Source organism: Puma concolor, chromosome A1 (genome assembly GCF_028749965.1).
Source record: "Puma concolor isolate L17-30 chromosome A1, mPumCon1.1.hap2, whole genome shotgun sequence".
Taxonomy (NCBI): Eukaryota; Metazoa; Chordata; class Mammalia; order Carnivora; family Felidae; genus Puma; species Puma concolor.
The window spans coordinates 192,130,853-192,152,161 of record NC_141667.1 but is presented as its reverse complement, the minus strand read 5'-3'; the positions used below and the strand labels follow the sequence as shown (position 1 = coordinate 192,152,161).

Genomic DNA, 21,309 nt, shown 5'->3' with positions numbered 1-21,309 from the left:
TATGAACAATGGTATGAGTGATCAGGGGGAAGGGAAGTGATTGGGTGGGAAGAGGAGAAGAACCGTGAGAGTACTGATAGCATTCCATTTATTGAGAGGTGGTGACATGGGAGCATTCACTCCGTGACAATCCACTGAGCTGTATGCTCAGGGCTGGGGTACTTGCCTTTTTTTTTTTTTTTAAGTTTATTTATTTTGAGAGAGCGAAAGAGAAAGACAGAGAAAGAGAGAGTGCACACACGAGTCGGGGAGGGGCGGAGAGAGAGAATGCCAAGCAGGCTCTGAGCTGACACAGAACAAAGCCTGACTCGGGGCTCAAACTCACTAATTGTGAGATCATGACCTGAGCTGAAATCAGGAGTCAGACACTTAACTGACTGGGCCACCCAGGCAGCCCTGATTGCTATACTTTTCTGTAAAAATAAAAATTTTAAGTCTCTTTTTGGCCTGCTGGGTCTATGCTGGTCAAATTACCAAAAAACAAACAACAAAAAAAAACTGTACAGAAAGTACAGAAAAATGTACAAGAAAGTGCTCTCTGATTTTTTCGCTATTCTTAGAGCCAAGAAAATATTACAAAGTACAGAAAACGGGATTATTTTTAATGATCCTACAAATTTAAAAGTTCTCCATATGTTTAAATATATCACTTCAAGTAAGATAGCTACAAAAAGTGAAAATTTTCAATGCAAAACTAAATACACTTACCCTCTGACTTTAATATCCTTCTTTAGAATGAGATACAGGGGACTAGGAAGCTTTGAGCAAGAATAATGCACACACTTAAGCAAAACTACTGAAGACAGATATGTAACACACTACAATATAAATAATCTAAAAAAAAAAAAAGCCACTGTTTTGGCGTTCTGCATTCTGTTCACAGCTAACCTTTGACCTTCTCAATGATTTTTCCTAATTGTCACTTTTGGGCAGGGTTCTGTTTCCAGAAGAAAACTAGGATTGCCCAGATGCTCACTTTAACTAACATAACAATAAGAAACTGCCAGTATGTTTCATTCTAAGTGCTGTACTCTTATTAATAGGTAGTACTATAGACATAAGGCAAACTGATATTTTTATATGTGTACATTCTTGGTTCTCTCAATTCATGGCATATTCCATATATACTACACTGTTTTTTGTAGCTAATTTCTTTTCAATCTTCTCCCATAAGGTTGTCCCTGAAAAATCCCTTATTTATTTTTTAAGTAATCTCTACCCCCAAAGTGGGACTCAAACTCCCAACCCCAAGATTTAAGAGTTGAATGCTCTACCAAGTGAGTCAGCCAAGTGCCCCCTCGAAAAGCCCTTTAAAATCAGTTCTTCATTCATTTTCTTCACTAGAAACTCAATGTATGAACATGACTTTGTACTAATTCAGAGGAAGTTCAGATTCAAAATTTTTTAAATCCAGTATTAATTATCTTTCTTAGAGTGAAGATAATTGGCACACATAGACAAAAGATACTCAGAGATCATTCAAAAATTAGTCTAATTTAACCAGTTGCTGAAGGTTACCTAGTTAAATGCTAACTTTTGGGATTTCCTTAGTCTAAAAGAAATGGGGCCAAAAAGAAAATCTTAGTGACACACAGGCTGGTTACAACAGGTATTCCTCTCCTTGACTGCAAGAATTGTCAAATATCAAATGACTAGGAACAACCCAAGTCTATCAGCAAGACAGTGGATAAACTGTAGTGTATTAAATGGAATACTATACAGCAAAAAAAAAAAAAAAAGAATGAGTCAAGCAAGCTACACCGAAGACTGGAATGAATATCACAAACTTCTAAGCCAGCAACAATCCCTTTAGAAGAATCCCCAAGCTAACGCAACACTTTTCAAAGGCTATCGATATCCCACTAGTAATTTGAATAATCAGTAAGATGTCATAATTTTAAATTTTTTAAAAAGGCAATTCCCCAAAAATCACTACATCTAATTTTGTGTACTTAAAAGCACAAAGATTTTAAAAGCTATACATTTTCAATACTGAGAACAAAACAAAATCAGATAACTAACTACAAGACTCAAGAAATCCTTCATGCTATCTGAAAGAGTTGACATCAACATGATCCTGTACCCATTATGTATTTTACACTGAGTTTTAGAGAAGTAAATCTATGTCATAGAAAAATCAAAGAAATGCCTAGGAAATATTCTATATACTTAAAAACTAAAGATATATTTATCTATCACGTTAGTACAGTTGGCTTATGGATTCCGTATCATATGTCCAAAGAGGCTAAGAAGAAAAAGCACAATCGGAGGAGATTTGCTTAGTATGTATTAGCACCAGGTCTTGTTGCAAACAGTACAAAGCTTAGACTCTGGAGCGTACAGCAAAGAAATACACAGTACAAAAAGATATAATTCAAAAAGATGATCGTGTTATTAAAGGCTTTGAAACACTGGTTTTAAAAGTTTTCTTGATAAAATTTATTGGAATTGAAGCCACTATATTAGAAATGGATTAGAACAAGCACAACATATGGATGCATAAATGTCACTCCAAAATTAATGAGCCACTTTTTAGTAACATATCAGCATATCACTGCAGAAAATTTTGCTTTGCAAACAGAGGACACTGATCTCACCTGATTTCATTTTCATACTGTGGGGACAGTCTACCTGAATTCTGGTAAAAGCTTTTCAGGAAAGAGGGGGCAGTGAAGGAAGGGGCAGAGAAGGAAGTGTGAAGACTTGGAAGACTGGAGGAAGAATTACTCTCCTTGGGCATGCGCCGAACTGATGGAAGAATGCTGAGTACAGAAAACACAGCAAATTTGTCTTAATTTATATTTTGGCAAAATCTTCATTCACTATGAAAAAGCATATAAACAGGTTCTTGCTATTAATTCAATCTTGCCTTTCAAAGCTCAGGGCTGGATCTTCTATGGAAAAAAGGAAACATGCAGTTGTCTGTTGAGATGACCATGACCTTGCTCACTCCTCACAAACTGAATTCCTCACCTGTGCAGCATGTCCAACCATACGTGTTTGTCTCTAAAACATTCTTAACAGTTTTAGGACAAACAGAGTTTATTTTTATGTGCAAAAGATACTTCAAGGGAAAAAAAAGTAGGAAAGCAGAAATAATTACAGGAAACAAGTTCCTGTAAATGATTATCAGTAGTTCAAAGACTTAACTATTTTAAGTCTAAAATAATCTTTTAAATTCTTGATAATTTTTCCCGGAAAAAAGAGACTTCGTGCCTTGTGTAAATATAAATGAAGCAGTCATTTTTTAAAAAATCTTGATATACACATGAATTGTAAATCTTTTTTAGAAAAGAAAATCTGAGAAAAATTAACTCTATTACTCTACTTTATTTTCATATATCCTAAGTATCTACCTTATTTTTAAGTATCAAATCAGTCAAAAAACAACACGGAAGATAAAACAGTATCCTTAAACTTAATGCTGATAACTCTGATAACAACTAACATAAAAATTCCTTTTACTTAGAGTTCTGGGTTGTTGTTTTGTTTTTCCCCAACTGGGATCACTATCAGACTCTGTTTCCTATATCAGACTCACAGGCAAACTAGAGAAACAAAATTAATTCTAGGATTTAAATTCTGACATGTGCTACACAGGAAGATGTGAAAGCACTCTACAATTCTGAGTTTACCTCCTTTATTATATATTACCAAATGCCAAACAGTTTTGTTGAATTATTTTTTAAATACCATATAAGATAATTTCTAATGGACACTCCTATCAATTATTATATATGTATTCTTCTTTACAGATATCACTTTATTCTAGATAAAATTTTTAATAACTTTCATTTTTGGCTTTAATTTATTATAAAGTGTAGCCAAATTTTATGTCATGTAGGAAGATAGCTTAGGTGATTTTTTTAACCCTTGTATTTTATTATAGGCTAACAGGAAGTTCTACTTCTATGTACATTATTTTCAAATTTGCTGATTATGTTTCAGTAGAGTGGTCCTCAAGAAAACACTGAGTAAAATGTGTTGTCACCAAGTTTTTCAGACAAAATAAGTGTGTAATATCTTGTATTCTCCATTTTTCTGGGAAAAAAAAAACAAAAACAAAAAACTGTTTCTGTCCAAAATGCTTTAACTCTTCTCTTGGAGTGTACCTTAAATCCTGCCTTGTTTCTTTTAGTAACTGAAGTTTTTTACAATTCAATTTATTTTTCTGGTCTTTCTAAAAGCGAACTGTTGGCAGCATGAAGTCACAACAAATCTTAACTGCACAGTGACCGTAACAGGTGACAGGAGAATTTCATTTCACTTTCCAGAAAGAGTGTTGGACTCACCTGCACTGTTCGCTGGAGCTCTGCCTCAGAAGAGGGGAGCGAACACCGTGAGCTCTCCCATCCTGTAAATTCAGCTTTCTCTTTGTGCTCGAAGGTGGGTGGCTGAACGTGTGTGCCCGTCTTCGAAACTGTGGGGAGTCAGAATCCTCTTCAGGGAATGTCTGCCAAGCTGAGGACAGTGGGGAGGCTGGTGGTGTCCCTGGTGGAGAGTCTCCCGGGGAATAGTCCTGCAAAGCAAGCAGAAGTGAGGTCTTTCTTTCCTACATGGATCATGGCAGACCTGCTTCAACACACAGCTCAAAAGTGACAGGGAGCCTCTTCTTCCTCCTGAGTCATGACAAAACTTTTTTTTTCTTCACTCAATCCATGCTGAAGGCTAATCAGTATCACCACAACCCATTTCTTCAGATAAGCAGCTGTAAAACAGCATCCGTCAAGATAGGCAGAAAGAGAAAGGAATGATAAGAAAAAGTATTCTTTCTCCTAACACTTTGTGGTAAAATGCTATAGCTGCTGTACTTTTCTCATTGTTGCCAGAAAGATGAAAAGGGATCATGACCAAAAAAGGGTGGAGTCTGGATTTACATATCTACTGATTTCCGTGACATATTGCCTGCATGCTTCCTGTACTGTCAAAACAATATCGTGATGCCTGAGTATCCAAGTTTCATAGCAAAGCCTTCAGGAAAATAAAATAAAGCCTGTTCAGTATCTTCATTCACTGTGGATATTTCTATCCAATGACAAGTTCCCTGAGGTAAAATTTTTTTAAAAACATGAAAAACAGGAAATGAATGAAAAGTGAGCTATGCCGGAATGCCTCTCCTATTGCATGGGTGGACATCATAAATCTTTCAATTTAGACAGGTATGCTGTTTATACTTTCCAAAACAGGCACCACTGTAGAAATGTTTAGCTTGATAAACATGGGTTAGGGTTAAGACATTCATAGTGAAACCAAATCCCCACTTCTATCAACACAAAGTTCAGTAAAAATATTTTAGTATTTTCCATTTAAAATAGGTTGCATATACCTCGGGTGACATATTGCCTGATACCTACTGAGAACTATCTAGGAGATAACAAGGAACCTAATGTTACAGTTAAAAAAAAAAAAATGGGGGGAGCAGTAACATGACAGAACAAAAGATAAAAAGATCACCATACAAGTGCAATAATTAGATGACTTATTTTTCTGTGGCTTTGGATCAAAAGTTGCTCAAATACTGTGTTCCCAAGCGTACCATCTCCAAAACAGCAAAGAGCCTGACAGACAACCATTAGCCTGGAATAGGTGTTCTGTGCTAAATGAGAAAGCTACAGTGGAAGAGAGCAATGTAATAATATCCATAACCTTCTTACTTTAAATAACAGTATTTTTCACTTATTTTAACATTAATCTAATATTTTAAATTTAATTGTAACAATAACATTTGTTAAAGTCACAAACGACTCATCACAAAACAACTAAGCAATACTGCCATATCAGCGCTGGTTTTTGCCAAGTTGCAATCAGCAGTAAAAACAGGAGCTCAGACGAGATACCTTCTCTGAAGCAAGACTGTTGGACCGTTCAAAGCTATCCATACTTCCAAGCCGGCCTCTCATTCTGTTAGCTCCCTGAGTGAAGAGAATAAAATTCAGTTGTTCATGAAGTTTGAATTTTTACTTTAAAAACCATAAAAGGGGGCGCCTGGGTGGCGCAGTCGGTTAAGCATCCGACTTCAGCCAGGTCACGATCTCGCGGTCTGTGAGTTCGAGCCCCGCGTCGGGCTCTGGGCTGATGGCTCAGAGCCTGAAGCCTGTTTCCGATTCTGTGTCTCCCTCTCTCTCTGCCCCTCCCCCGTTCATGCTCTGTCTCTCTCTGCCCCAAAAATAAATAAACGTTGAAAAAAAAAAAAATTTTTAAAACCATAAAAGGCGGTTGCTTCTTTATACTAGCATTAAACTAATCCTTTTGTGTTTCGCTCAGATTCATTGGCAGTATTAACAGCCTTGCCTGCACAGTAAACAGAACTTATACACAACCTATTTGCACTGCTTCTAAATCAGTCATTGGATAACTAGATACTCTGATCAAGGTTTTTAATTTTTTTTTTTCAACGTTTATTTATTTTTGGGACAGAGAGAGACAGAGCATGAACGGGGGAGGGGCAGAGAGAGAGGGAGACACAGAATCGGAAACAGGCTCCAGGCTCTGAGCCACCAGCCCAGAGCCTGACGCGGGGCTCGAACTCACGGACCGCGAGATCGTGACCTGGCTGAAGTCGGACGCTTAACCGACTGCGCCACCCAGGCGCCCCTCTGATCAAGGTTTTTAAAGTTACTCTGGTTACAAGGTTAAACATTCTTCATCCATAAGATTAGGAAAACCCCATAAGATCAGAGACAGCCCCATTCACTTTATGTCTCTTACAGATAAACATAACCGTGGAAGGCAGAACACAACAAACCACAACAGTTATAAAGAAAAAGGTAAAAAAAAAAAAAAAAAAAAAGGGGAGGGGTGGTGTTGCGCCTAGGTGGCTCAATCGGTTAAACATCTGACTTCTACTCAGGTCATGATCCCATGGTTTGTGAGTTCAAGCCCCACATCGGGCTCTCTGCTGTCAGCATGGAGCCTGCTTCACATCCTCTTGTCTCCCTCTCTTTCTGCCCCTCCCCCCTCCCTAGCTCTCTCTTTCAAAAATAAACATTAAAAAAAAAGTTTCAAAACATCCAACCTCCACAACACCTAGATTACAAACAACATAGTTCACATTATAGGATTATAATAAACAAGTTTTTAAAAACTCCATTGGAGGGCTGCCTGGTGGCTCAGTTGGCTAACTGTCCAACTCTTGATTTCAGCTCGGGTCATGATCTCACGGTTCATGGGTTCAAACCCCGCATCGGACTCTGCACTAACTGTGTGGGGCCTGCTTGGGATTCTCTCTCCCTCTTTCTCTTAAAAAAATGAGCTAAGGAATGCAAATTACAAACAACTGCGTCATAAAATGTATAGATTCAGCTTCATTCATTCTTCCATATGAAAACTACGTCAATAAAACATTTCTCTCTAGAAATGCTAGACTATCCGTCAGTCTGCTTCAAGACGGGTGAACTGGTTTTTGTGGGGTTTCTTTGTTTTTTGTTTTTGTTTTGTTTTTTTGTAGTTGTTTGGTATGGATTTCATAGATGATTTAAGAAAGAGGAACTGAAGAGATCATCTCATCTATTACATATTCTACTGTGATTACAACTACTATCTTGTACAATCTGTTTTTCATGTAGTCAACAAGTGCCTCAGCAGTTACTGGTTTATTATGAAAGTCAACAACAGAACTCAGTATGGCCAAACATCACATAATCCATCAACTGCCACTTTTTTTTTTCTCTTTGAGCTACGCATTATAGAAACCTCTGCCTTTTTACCTTACTCTGGACAGGTTGCAATTTAGACTTGCCAGTATTTTCCTTTACTACCAACCTAGACATTTCTTTTAATACTACCCTATGTTGAAATGTGTCTGTAATCTTATGTCTTCCTCTTTTTTACTTCCTCATTTTGGTGGAGTGCATACTCCAGGTGCCTTCTGAGAAAGGGAGACTGGGGTATTTTCTCGTTCTGTAACTCCTACCACCCGGCATTTGGATCTTCAGACTGATCCTTTTTTCACCTTGTCCTCCTATTCTCCATTTCCAAGAAACAGAGTTTCTTGGAAAAGTTTTCCAACTCTAGCTTCCCAGACTTGTGTTGAATTTTTCTTTGGATGTCTACTACCAGAAAGTTTTAACAGTTCTTTCTTGTTCACCCAATTGGCTGCTGATTCAATTGTTCACTCAGGTGACTCTTGTTCTCTCTCAACTGACTCGTTTATATGTATGGTATCCTACACCTGGTTTCATAGAAACAATACTTATTCTTATCTACGTATATCAATTATATTTTTCTATTTCTGTTGGCACCTAAATAACAATCATATCAACAGTAAAATTGATGGCCACATAAAATATCAATGAGTACCTATCACCTTCTATATACTATGTTGAGCATTTTATAGTGCATTATCTCATTTAATCCTCACAGAGTCTCCAAGATGGATATAGTTACTTAGCTCAACTTTACAGTTAAGGAGACTGAAATTCTGATTACGTTGCCAAAGTTTACACTGCTAGTTCAAGGACTGGGCAGCAATTTGAACCCAAGAATTTCAACTTAGCAGTGGAACTCTTGAGCTCATATTCACTGTTATCTCCTGTAAACAGAACTTGGTGAAAAGTGGAATTGCTAATAAAACTAAGCAGCCTACACTGGTAATTTTTCAAATGTCCTGCAAAGAACCTGATCAATGTTCTTTCAGTTCTTCAGTTCTATGCCTAACAACAGACACTTCCAGTAATAAACTATATTTGTGGCGGATCAATGGTTTGGTTCATGTGCGTGGCCAAGAGGAAACTATTGTGAGGACCAGGTTGTTTTTCCCATTATTTTTTAGCTGCTACTTCCAGGCCAACCTCCCTGCTTATCTTAAACAGGCTATTTGGTCACAATAAGGAGACTGGTCAGACAGGTATCAAGTCATTTCCATTATTAGAAAAGCACTTAAATCACACATTTTAGTCATAGCAGTGTTTTATCCATGTGTTTTGTGTGTGTGTGTGCGGACACAAAGAAAAACAAATTTACTTTAAAATTATACTCTAGGGGCACGTGGGTGGCTCCGCTGGTTAAGTATCAAGCTCGTGATTCCGGCTCAGGTCATGATCTCACGGTTCATGAGTTTGAGCCCTGTGTCAGGCTCTGTGCTGACAGTGCAGATCTTACCTGGGATTCTCTGTCTCTCTCTCCCCCTCTCTGCCCCTCCTCTGTTTGTACGCACACACTTGCCCCCTATCGCTCTCTTTCTATCTCAAAAATAAATAATTTTAAAATAAATAAATAAATAAAATTATGCTCTATCATGGTCATTAATTCACACATTTCAACAAGGAAGGACAATGGATAGTACTCTGAGGGAAGCATAAAATGAGACCTCTTTTCCAATGATGCATACTTTATATTGATAAACGTTCCTCTTTTGGAAATATTTATCTATACATAAACACATTAGTGAATATTTCCCTTCTGTAAAACTTCAACTAATGAAAAAGCAACAAATACCCAGAATACAGGACTCTGTCTTTTCACCTCTGAGCAGACAGCTTTTCCAGTTTAACTGTCTGATGATTTGGTAATACATGTGGCACGCCTCTTCCCCTGGACCCACTTTTTAATTGTTAATGAGCTGAGCTTCTGAGCATTTTAAAAACATATCCTATTTCATAAACAGCTATAGTTAGTTAAATCAACTGTCTTCACATTTAAAAATGGCAGCAATTATGAGCCAAAATCTGTGGCTGGAGTGCCAATTTTCTACCATATAACTCAGAATGAAAATGATACACTGATCAGTTTTAGAGGTACACAAAACCCCTTTTCTGAGTAACCTTTAACACACCATGGATAGCTGCCAACCTTCCCCTTAAGTCCATTCTGCTGCACATGGTGCAAGCAAGATCTTGTTGGGTCACATAATTTATGGCACTTGGCAGCACTGTGGGGCACAAAAGCTACACCATCCTCCTCGACCAAAATAGATGGGCTGTGTGTGCCCTTGCCGACAGAGTTGTTGCAGCCACTCAAGGCTATGTATGTGGCACTTCAAAGTCAGCCGTGCAAGTGCTGTGCAGAACGCCAAAGTACTAAATGGGGATGAGGAGAGTAATACTCTAAGCACCCTCGGGTCATTCCAAAAATGACAAGGGTTTCAGAGCTTCCCACTGTCTGGACCATCTCCTATCTACACTGTGATACTTTCCCAACATAGTGACATTTCATCCTCGTACTGATGTGAGATAGGCACAGTATCAGGATGCCCATTTCACAAATGGGGAAACTGGCTTAGAAGAAAATGATTTGTCTGGGATCATACATATAAAACCTACTAGGGCCAGGTCTTGAATTCAGGTCCCCAGACCACCTACTTAAATGGCCTTTCTACTAAAATTCTCACTAAATACAATGGGAGATAGGAGAAGGAGGGCGGGGAGGAGGGGAGGAGGGCAGGAGGGAGTGAGAAAAGGAAGGAGAGAGAAAGAAGGAACACAAGTAACTTATAAATACTGGGGAAGAAAAAGATAGGACAATTTTATGAAATGGTGCCTTAACACACTTCTGATTAATCTTGTAGAATACTCTTTTCCTACATTGTGTCTTCTGCTGATAATAGGGTTGGTAGCTGATCACTTTAATTAAGAGATATATCTATAAAGTATTTTGAGTTCAGGCAAAGAAGAAAGAACAAGAACACCCTACATCAGAAGGTACTATGTCCTAATGCTCCCCTGCACTTCACTTTCCTGACCCTAATACTTGTGACGACAACAGGCTAGTAATTTTGTAGACCGTCCCTCAATTTGGGTTTGTTGATTCTACCTCATGCTTAGATTCAGGTACTGCTCCTTTGGCAGGAATACCACAGAAGTTCTGTACTCTCTGTATCAAGTCGCGCAAGATTTCAATTTGTCTCATTGCTGATGACGTTCCCTTGGGTCACTTGACTGAGGTGGTGTCTGCCAGTCTTCTCCACTGTGAAGTTACTACTTTCCTCTTTGTTATTAAAAAGTATTAATTAAATCCAGTAAATATCCTGATCATGATCAACTTCCAAGGTATTCATTTATGTTTCCTATCAGAGTGGGCTCATCGTTTCCTACTTCATGCAACAGGTTACAATCCTTTGCTATCATTTATTTTGACGTTTATATTGCCTCAGATGTCAAGTGTGGGAGCCCTTCAAGGCCTTTTTAAAACTTTTTTAAAAATGTGTTTATTTATTTTTGAGAGAGAGCTAACAGGGGAGGGGCAGAGAAGGGGAGAGAGAGAATCCCAAGCAGGATCCACACTGTTGGCGCAGACCATGATGTGGGGCTCAAACCCACGTACCATGAGATCATAAACTGAGCTGAAATCAGGTCAGACGCTTAACCGACTGAGCCATTCAGATGCCCCTCAAGGTTTTTATGACATACCACCATCTTTCTTTGAGCATTCCCTTATTATCTAAAATACCAACATGCTCTGTTTATCATCTACTTCCTTTTGAAGTCCTGGAATCAGCCATTTCTCCCAGGATCCCAGTTCCCTCTTGTAGAATGATACACAGAAACCAAACCTTGGGTGCTTGGTGTCACCCAAGCAGGCTTAATTTATTCTCTGTTATTTGCAGAAAAGCTGTTCCCAGCTCCTATCAGTGGACAGAGCCAGGGACCACATACAGATTTACACACACACACACACACACACACACACACACACACACACACGTGTTAACACATATACACGCATTACATATTATACATAAAACTCTATTATTCAAAAATATATAGATAGATAACCAGGATTCCATACTGTTACCTCTGAGTTGAATCCAACAACATGGGGTTTATTCTAATTTCTTCCCTTTTCATATTTGTAATTTCCTTTTACTAAATCCTTAATACGTTTACATATTTGACCAGTCCCTTGTGTGTTAAAATCTCCACAACTGACACCTCACAGACACTCTCCTCATCCTACTCAGGTTCCAACACCCCATATCAGGGCTGCCACGCCCACCCACAGAGGCCATCCCCACCCTGCTCAGACTCTAACTCCTCATAGCAGCACCTTGAATGCCTTCTCCCCTCCACTCACTCTCACTCTGACATCCTGCACTGGGCCATCCCTATGCAGGACTGGCCTCCTCATCGGCTAAGGCTCAGACTTCCTGAACCAGGTTACCCTCTTAAGTTGACACACTCCTCACCACACTCTGGTTTTCACAGGTTGCATTGGGCCACCCCACACACAGCACCCCACAGGCTCTATCTCTCTGCTCTGAGCCACTGTAACTCTCCCACCCTCCAGCCCTAACACCTCTACCTTGTCTGATCTCATCTGACAGTTTTGGACTGAACCATTCAGGAAGAGAATAATGGAGGGGAAGAGAAATCACTTTGATTTTAAAATAAAATATACAAATTTATTAAATGGAATATGTAGATTTCTATTAATTTACACTGTTTTCAGCATTTCCTGTCAGCTCCTAATAATAGCAAAATGAAGTATTTTGAGTTCCCATATATATATATATTTCTACTACTAAATCTCTTGCTCAAACTTAGATATTAGAAGCACCAGAATAAATCATGAGATTACTTTAAATAATTTAACTATATTAAAGCGATCTTTGTGGTTTATTTTTTTGAAAGGAAATATTCTGTGAGACAGTTGAGAATGAAGTAAAGCAGTTAGTAAACACAGACATCAATATCTAATTAAGAGTCTCTGTTTAATCTTACCCTTGAGAAGATATTTTCCAGGGAGCTAGTTAAAGATCTCTTAGCTTTATTTTTCAGAATGTCAAGTTTGAACCTTCCACTGCTTGTTGCATTTTCCGGGATGGTACTATTTGAAATTGTCTATAGAAAGAAAAACAGATAAATTTTAGTTTGGAAACATTCAGGGTTAAATGAGCCTTTAAATACAGGCTTGACTAAACCATTAAAAACCGTAAGAATTCTTCTGCAGTTCTATTAAGGAGTAATAATTTAGGTCCCACACTGTGAGCATACAGATTATAAGGACAGGGGGTTACTTTTTAATATTGCAAGTAATAAAAAAACACAGAAGATCTCTCGTTTATGCCTTTCCTTTCTGCTAATATATTCCTGCTGCATTTAACAAAAATTTAAACTTGACACGTCAATTTTTACTGCCATTTTGACTAACAACTATAACCATCCCTCTTCAAGCCACATATTTTATACCCAAATTATGAAGGAAAACATAGAAAAAAAAGTTTCAAAGAACAAAGCATCTAGTGAAACTGAATTCTGCTGATGCCTCTGTTAAAATCCCATTTTCATTTGTGAGTGGGTCATTTCTTTCAGATCAACAAATACTCATAGATACTACAAACTGTATGAGAATCTACAATATGTCCACTATATTAGATTCTCTATTTTATCCTAGTGCACTAAAAAGCTACTATGGTTCCTAGTGGTAGAAAATTTCCAAGAAAGAAACTTTATTATTTGTTTGAGAAAGAAATATATTCACATTAAACAGCAACACAAAACAACATGTATCAAATCTGGAAGTGTGAAGACTGGTTGTGGGTCTCAGGAATCAAAAGATTGGTTGTGGGTCTCAGTGGTCAGGAATAAAAAGATAGGCAAGATTCATACAGGCAGAAAAAAAGGGGATGAAGATTGTCCTGGAACTGGGGATGACAGCAAAATCCTAAAGACCAATGCCCATGGGGCAGTGAGACAGTGCAGGTGTTTGGTTAAAACAAAAGAAAGTAGTGGAAGGTTAACTTGGAAAAGTGAGGCTGGATATGAAACCTTGAATGGGAGGAATCACGGATCAGATTTTATAAGCAGAGGGGCATCACAAAGTAATGTCTGGGGGAAAGATTTATTGGAAAGCAATATTCAAAAATCATGGGAAGGACAGGGAAATCAGAGAATGAAAGACCAGACAGGAAAATTCATCACAGTCATTAGAATTGGCTCCATGGGGTTAAGAAGTTACTGATTAAAAATATATATATATGATCCCCCTCAAGAAAGGAAGGAAAGCCATGGCTATGGATGTGAGCTGGACTGGGCTGCGTGTATGTAAAGGATTAGGAGGGCATTCTTGTCAGGCTTTCAGGCAAAGAACATGACTAAAATAGAGAAATTGTAATGGTGCTTAGCACGATGCTTGCACCGTAGATGCTCAGTAAATACCAGGTAAATAAATGGAAAGAAGAAAGGAAGGGTGGGGGGAAGAGAGAAAGTGAGGGAGAACTTACTAAAATCCCAAGACTTTATGTTTCTTGACCTGCCTATATCACTGGAATGGCTGATCTTCTAACTTGAACTTTTCTCCTACCTTGGTCACCCACCATGGCAAATCTCATTCATTCTCTTTCTGTCTTTTTCACTGGCACCATTTTAATTCCCTCATTGCCTGACATGCAGGTGTCCCTCGGTACCTCCCCCTTCGATTTCAAGTCTATGCCAGAGCCCAATGTCTCCCATATTTACACCATGAACTCAAATTCCTCTGTGGGCACCAAATCCATTTTTCTACTTAAATCTCAAACACATTTCTAAAATTGAACTCTTATTTCTTATTTCCATCCCTTTCCCCACTCTTGTTTTCTTTCTACATGTCCTAGACTAGTTTCATACAGTTCCCCAAAATCTGCAACTGTGTGGCCTCTACTAGCAATCCCCTTTCCCTCCTTGACACATGTTCCCAGTCACCAAGTCCTAATGATCACGCCTCCTAAATGGTTCTTGCCTCATTCCCTTTCCCATATCTCCAGTAGTGCTCTAGCTCAGCTTCTCTCCAAGACAAAATAAATTCTTTTTTTTTAAGTTCACTTATTTATTTTGAGAAAGAGAGAGAGAGAGAGAGAGAGAGAGAGAGACCATGCACAAAAGTGGGGGAGGGGCAGAGAGAAGGAGAGACAGACTCCCAAGCAGGCTCCGCATCATCCACGAAGAGCCTGATGCAGGGCTCGAACTCACAAACTACGAGCTCATGACCCAAGCTGAGATCAAGAGTTGGACACTTAATTGACTGTGCCACACAGGCACCCCCAAAATAAATTCTTAAAGACAGAATTACTCAATCTATTTTTGTATAGGTGTTATCCCTCTCTGGGATATACTTATATCATTGTCCCAATCCTGCCGTATATCTCCATATTTTACTTTATTTGATTATATGTCAGTTTCTCCTCCTCAACAGTTAGATGGCAGAAAAGAGCTGTCATTATTCAACCCCATTGCCTAGTACCTAGTACGCAACTTGATAACAGTTTGTGCAATAACTAAATGAGTTACTTCTCGCATATTCTATTATCAAATTCTCCGGATTTGAGAATGTGACTTCAGTCCTAACACTGTCAACCTCCTCACCCATCAACCTGTCCCACAAATCAACCATCACTATAACAGCAGAATTATCTCTTTAAATTACAAACCTGATCTCACACTCTTACTTGAAACCTTTCAATGACAAAGTCAGGCTGAGCACTTAAGGCTCTTCATCATCTCACTGCTGCCTATCCTTCTAGCCATTATTTCCCCATCAATCCCCAGGTACATCCTAAAAATCCATTAAGTATGTTGAAGGCCTGCATGAAGTATGTCGTGCTCACAGCTACCGCAAAACTTTGTGCTCAATGTCCCTTCCTTTAGAAACACTCCCTCGAATTTTTCAATGAACAAACCATCTCCCCTAAAACTTCAGCCTCCCCCAAATTTCTTCTTCTTGAATTATTTAATTCTTCCCTCTTTCTTTACTCTCCATTCTGGCTCTAAAGCAAAAACATAGCTATTTTTGAGCTCACTGCACTTCTTTTAAAAAGCCACTTTGTTACCTCTATTCTATGTGTCCATTTATCTGTCTGCATTCCCCTTTCCAATATTTGAGTGCTTTCCTGGAAGATTCATTCATCTCTTTTTTGTTCACTATTATCACACAGCTTAGCTCATAGAAGGTTCTCTCGAAGAGACTATTCAATGCATACAATTCAGGAATCACTAATAAAGTGATATGTGATTTGTTCTGAATAGAGTGAAATACAGACTAATCTGAATTAGTGTTACTAAGTAAATATGTCATCGTCTCCCTACATGCGTTGTTGGTGTCTTGCTTTATTTACATGCAGCTGGAAACACATTCTTCATCACATGCACAAAAATACCATATCTTCCTTTACAGCTAAAAGGGATGTTTCCAAAATACTACTGCTTCTTTGCGTATTTGCTATGTACCCTTCAAGCCTGTGTGAACTTTTAACGAAATAAAATGTTCATATGAATTTGAAATAAAATGGGTTAATATAACTAAAACTGCATGTTCATTCTAAATCATGAACACTTACTATTACTGTTTTTATAACAATAATCCTTTTTTTCACATTTTAAAACTCATCATTATTTTATCTCAATGTTAAAACCTCCCATAAATAGCTGAAAAATGAATCTGATGGGACTTTAGCCCTAATGATGAGAACACAAAGAAAAGAAACTCCTTTCACATCTTCTGTGATATTTTGAGTAAATACATAAACAAAACAAAAGTAGGTCCAAGAAAAGAAAACATCTCACCGATGGGCCTTCTCCAATGTGAATGTGTGTCCTCTGCTTGGCCTCACACAGCTGCCTCAAATGTAAAATCACAAGTTCATTCTCTTCCTGGTCGCTGACTGGCTTCATTTTCTGTCCAACAGACAAACCAAGAGCACATGATGGCAACACAGCTTCTCTCATCTTATTGTATTCCCTCTTGGTTTTATGTGTCTGGCAGACAGACATAAATAACGCTAAGTGTTTCACTGCCCTTAGAAGCAAAAGTAACAGGGGCATTCTCATTACTATCATATACAGTTCAAGAGAATATATATCTTTAACTTCAGAGAGAGAAGTGAAAAAAAAAAAAAACACTTATAAAAACAGGATCCAATTCTCATTTCTTAAATCTTATTTGTGAGAACTATAAATTATGTTACCTGGACGCGCTCAAAGATGTCTGCCTGCTCATTATCTGTCAGTGAAGAGAGATGCCTCTGTATTACCAGCTTGGCTCGTGGAGGGTAGAGACCTATGGAAAATGATGGAGATAAGTATTAAACACAGTAGCTGATGTATATATACATCAAAATGTATACATAATGCATTACAGACTGTCCCTTTAGCAGGCTCTGAAGCTAAATGTTCTCAAGGAGATGTGTTCCCACCCATAATAAACCTTGGAAACTTACCATGAAATGATTAAAGCTAGATGGAACCTTACCTAAATCAACAGACCCCTGTCGGTATCCTGAAGTTAGAATTATTTTTTTTAACTTTTTTAATGTTTATTGATTATTTCTGAGAGAGACAGACAGACACAAGTGAGGGAGGGGCAGAGAGAGAGGGAGACACAGAATCTGAAGCTTCTAGCTGCCAGCACAGAGTCTGATGCGGGGCTCGAACGGACAAATCATGAGATCATGACCTGAGCCAAAGTGAGACGTTTAACCAGCTAAGCCACCCAGGCACCCTCTGGAGTCAGAATTATTAACAAGAAGTTTCTAAATGATACCAAATCAACAGCATAAACAGGTACCGTTTAGTATACTAACAAACTTTGACGCCACAGAAACTTGTGGGTGAACACTAGCCTTGGCCAAAATCTCTAAGCTTAAACATGACCAAAAAAAAAATTGTTTTTGAGAGAGAGAGAGAGAGCAGAGGGTCAGAAGGATGGGGAGAGAGAGAATCTTAAGAAGGCTCCATGCCCAGAGCAGAGCCTGGCACAGGGCTTGATCTCGTGAAGGTGAAATCACGACCTGAGCCGAAATCAAGAGCAGGACGTTTAACCCACTGAGCCACCCAAGTAACCCAACGTAACATAATATTAATTTAATATTAATAATATTAAAAGGCAGAGCTCCAGCACAAACAGAATCTCTCCTCATCATGCAGGTCTTGTTTCACAGAACAAAATTTCAAGAATAGCAATAGTATTTAGTGACATTTTTAGTGTTATTATTTTACCAAGAAATTGTTTACCTCTGTATATCATGTTATTTTTATATCTACCATACTCTTACACATAATTTATATCAAGTCCTTGGACAAAACATTTTTCCATGAAAACATTTTTGGTTTTATAAATTTTTTTTAAAGAGAAAAGAGTTATTTTCCTCTGAGTGAGATAACACTGTTTGTATTTGCTTTATATTTTATTACCCAAGTAGTATAAATTCCACATTTTTAAAATACTAGAACATTATAGATAGTGATAAATTTGCCTTTGATAGATACTAGAATCAGTGAGCAAAGGCATAAGAGATTTGTACAGATTCAAAGTATCTTCCCTAAAATATTTGTTGGCTCCAGGGTGAAGAATAGTACTTTTATGGTGGAAAATTGCTGAGAGCACCTTGAGCAGGTGATAAGGCCAGCATGACCAGTAATAAACTCCTCAACATCATGAGTCTCATGACAGGATGCACTGAGAAGGAGGCTGCACCATTTCTACAGTGCTCTTGCTAGGGAGGAGTGCCCTCATTACAAAATTGAGAAGATATCAAACAGGTTGAACCAAGGGACAACCAGCAAAGTAATGGAGTGATGCTTTTGCGAATGCCAAGGTCACAGAAGACAAGGAGACTGAGGAGGAGGGTGAAGTCACCACTACATATAAGGTAGAATCCTGACTGGGATCCTGAAATGAAAAGGACATGAATGAAAACACTGGTGAAGGATCAAATTAAATGTTTAGTTTGGATAATAATATTGTCCCAATGTTAATTTCCTATGCTAAACATTGCACTGGGCTATAGAAGATGTTAACAATTGGAAAGGATAGGGGTGAACATTTGGAAACTCTCTGCAACTGTCCTATTAATCTAAAAGTACACCAAATTAAAAGTTCTTTAAAAAAGAAATATAGGAAAAATGAACTATTGAGACCTCATCAAAATAAAAAGCTTCTGCACAGCGAAAGAAACAATCAGCAAAACTAAAAGGCAACCAACCGATGGAATGGGAGAAAGATATTTGCAAATGACACACCAGATAAAGAGCTAATATCCAAAATCTATAGAGAACTTATCAAACTCAAAACCCAAAAAAACAAATAATCCAGTGAAGAAATGGGCAAAAGACATGAATAGACACTTCCTCAAAGAAGACATCCAGATGGCCAACCAACACATGAAAAAATGCTCAGCATCACTCATCAGGGAAATACAAATCAAAACCACAATGAGATACCACCTTACACCTGTCAGAATGGCTAACATTAACAACTCAGGCAACAACAGATGTTGGCGAGGATGCAAAGAGGATCTCTTTTGCACTGCTGGTGGGAATGCAAACTGGTGTAGCCATTCTGGAAAACAGTATGGACGTTCCTCAAAAAATTAAAAGTAGAACTACCCTACGATCCAGCAATTGCATTACTAGGTATTTATCCAAGGGATACAGGTATGCTGTTTCGAAGGGGCACATGCATCCCAATGTTTATAGCAGCACTGTCAACAATAGCCAATGTATGGCAAGAGCCCAAATGTCCTTCGATGGATGAATGGATGAATGGATAAAGAAGATGTGGTCTGTATACATACATATATATATATATATATATATATATATATATATATATACACAAACACAATGGAGTATTATTTGACAATCAGAAAGAATGAAATCTTGCCATTTGCAACTATGTGGATGGAACTAGAGGGTATTATGCTAAGCGAAATTAGTCAGAGAAAGACAAATATCATATGACTTCACTCATATGAGGACTTTAAGAGACAAAACAGATGAACATAAGGGAAGGGAAGCAAAAATAACATAAAAACAGGGAGGGGGACAAAATATAAGAGACTCTTAAACATGGAGAACAAACACAGGGTTACTGGAGGGGTTGTGGGAGGAGGGATGGGCTAAATGGGTAAGGGGCAGCAAGGAATCTACTCCTGAAATCACTGTTGCACTATATGCTAACTTGGATATAAATTTAAAAAATAAATTTTAAAAAAAAGAAATATAGGATATTATGTATTTTTCCAGATAAAGCAAAGTGTATGTGTTATTCAGCAAATTATATTTTCACTCAATTATGTAATTTTAAAATGTATCCAAGTTGATATACAGTTGAAATTCATTCCTATTAATTCATTGTATGAACATATTTCAGTTATGCTATTGATACACATTTGGGTTGTTTACAATTTCCCCTTATTTAAAAACAATACAACCTTGAAAATGTCACCTTCTGAACCCATGTGAGAGTTTCTCTTATCAAGACAAGGAACTGGTGGGCAATTTTAGGTTAATACATTTCTATCAACTGTCCCCCAAAATGGCTACACCAATTTATACAACATTCAGCATCACATAAATGTATCAATATCCCCACAATTTCACCAACAGTTAATCTGATGAGTATCTTACTGTTTTTTCCATTTTCATGTGTCTGACATCTAATAAGGCTGAGAATCTTCTCATTTTTATTATTGGACCTTTTAATTTCCTTTTTACACAAGTGTTTTTTAATATGAATTGTGTCATTGCCTACTGGTGGTTTTATCTTTCTCTTTCACACAGTAAGTGTTCTTATAAATTCTGATTACCAATCTGCTATCTCCTTACCTCTTGTTTATTATTCTTTTTTTTTTTTAATGTTTATTTATTTTTGGGAGAGACAGAGACAGAATGCGAGTGGATTAGGGGCAGAGAGAGAGGGAGACACAGAAACCAAAGCAGGTTCCAGGCTCTGAGCTGTCAGCATACAGCCCGACACGGGGCTTGAACTCACAAGCTGTGAGATCGTGACCTGAGCCGAAGTCGGACTTTCAACGGACTGAGCCACCCAGGAGCCCCCTCTTATTTATTATTTAGCTTTCAAATAAGTAGTTGATATGTAAAAATGTAAATCCTTATGAGGTCAAATCTATCAATGTTTTCTTTTAACAGTTACTGCATTTTTGTATCTTAATACAGGCTTTCTTGTTTAAGGACACAAGAATATTCTTATTTTATTTTAATGATTTTAATATTTTGTTTACATTGAGGAGTTTGATCCATCTAGAATGTATTTTTTTTTTAATTTTTTTTTTTCAACGTTTATTTATTTTTGGGACAGAGAGAGACAGAGCATGAACGGGCGAGGGGCAGAGAGAGAGGGAGACACAGAATCGGAAACAGGCTCCAGGCTCTGAGCCATCAGCCCAGAGCCCGACGCGGGGCTCGAACTCACGGACCGCGAGATCGTGACCTGGCTGAAGTCGGACGCTTAACCGACTGCGCCACCCAGGCGCCCCTAGAATGTATTTTGAGTAGGGTAAGTGGAAGGAATATTTCTCTCTTTGGATAGAAAAATGATCCAACACTTCTTCCTGAGCAAGTCAGCCTTTCCTCCAGAAATTTATAATGTTCTCTTTACTAT

The 21,309-nt window shown here is 38.1% G+C and overlaps 1 protein-coding gene across 9 annotated transcripts in view; it reads right to left on the bottom strand.

The window, feature by feature from the left end:
* Nucleotides 1–21,309, bottom strand: part of TBC1D4 (TBC1 domain family member 4) — a 209,071-nt gene that overhangs the window by 46,611 nt on the left and 141,151 nt on the right. For 6 of the 9 annotated variants that reach the window (XM_086710295.1, XM_086710257.1, XM_086710266.1 and 3 more), the window contains exons 6-11: nucleotides 16,874–16,965; nucleotides 16,473–16,583; nucleotides 12,657–12,776; nucleotides 5,838–5,912; nucleotides 4,293–4,519; nucleotides 2,598–2,762 (exon numbers count right to left, since the gene is read on the bottom strand). In XM_086710295.1, the coding sequence (XP_086566421.1) occupies nucleotides 2,598–2,762; nucleotides 4,293–4,519; nucleotides 5,838–5,912; nucleotides 12,657–12,776; nucleotides 16,473–16,583; nucleotides 16,874–16,965 (790 nt within the window). The remainder of the gene's footprint in view (nucleotides 1–2,597; nucleotides 2,763–4,292; nucleotides 4,520–5,837; nucleotides 5,913–12,656; nucleotides 12,777–16,472; nucleotides 16,584–16,873; nucleotides 16,966–21,309) is intronic. The other 3 variants (XM_086710281.1, XM_086710285.1, XM_086710291.1) reach the window with 1 other exon arrangement.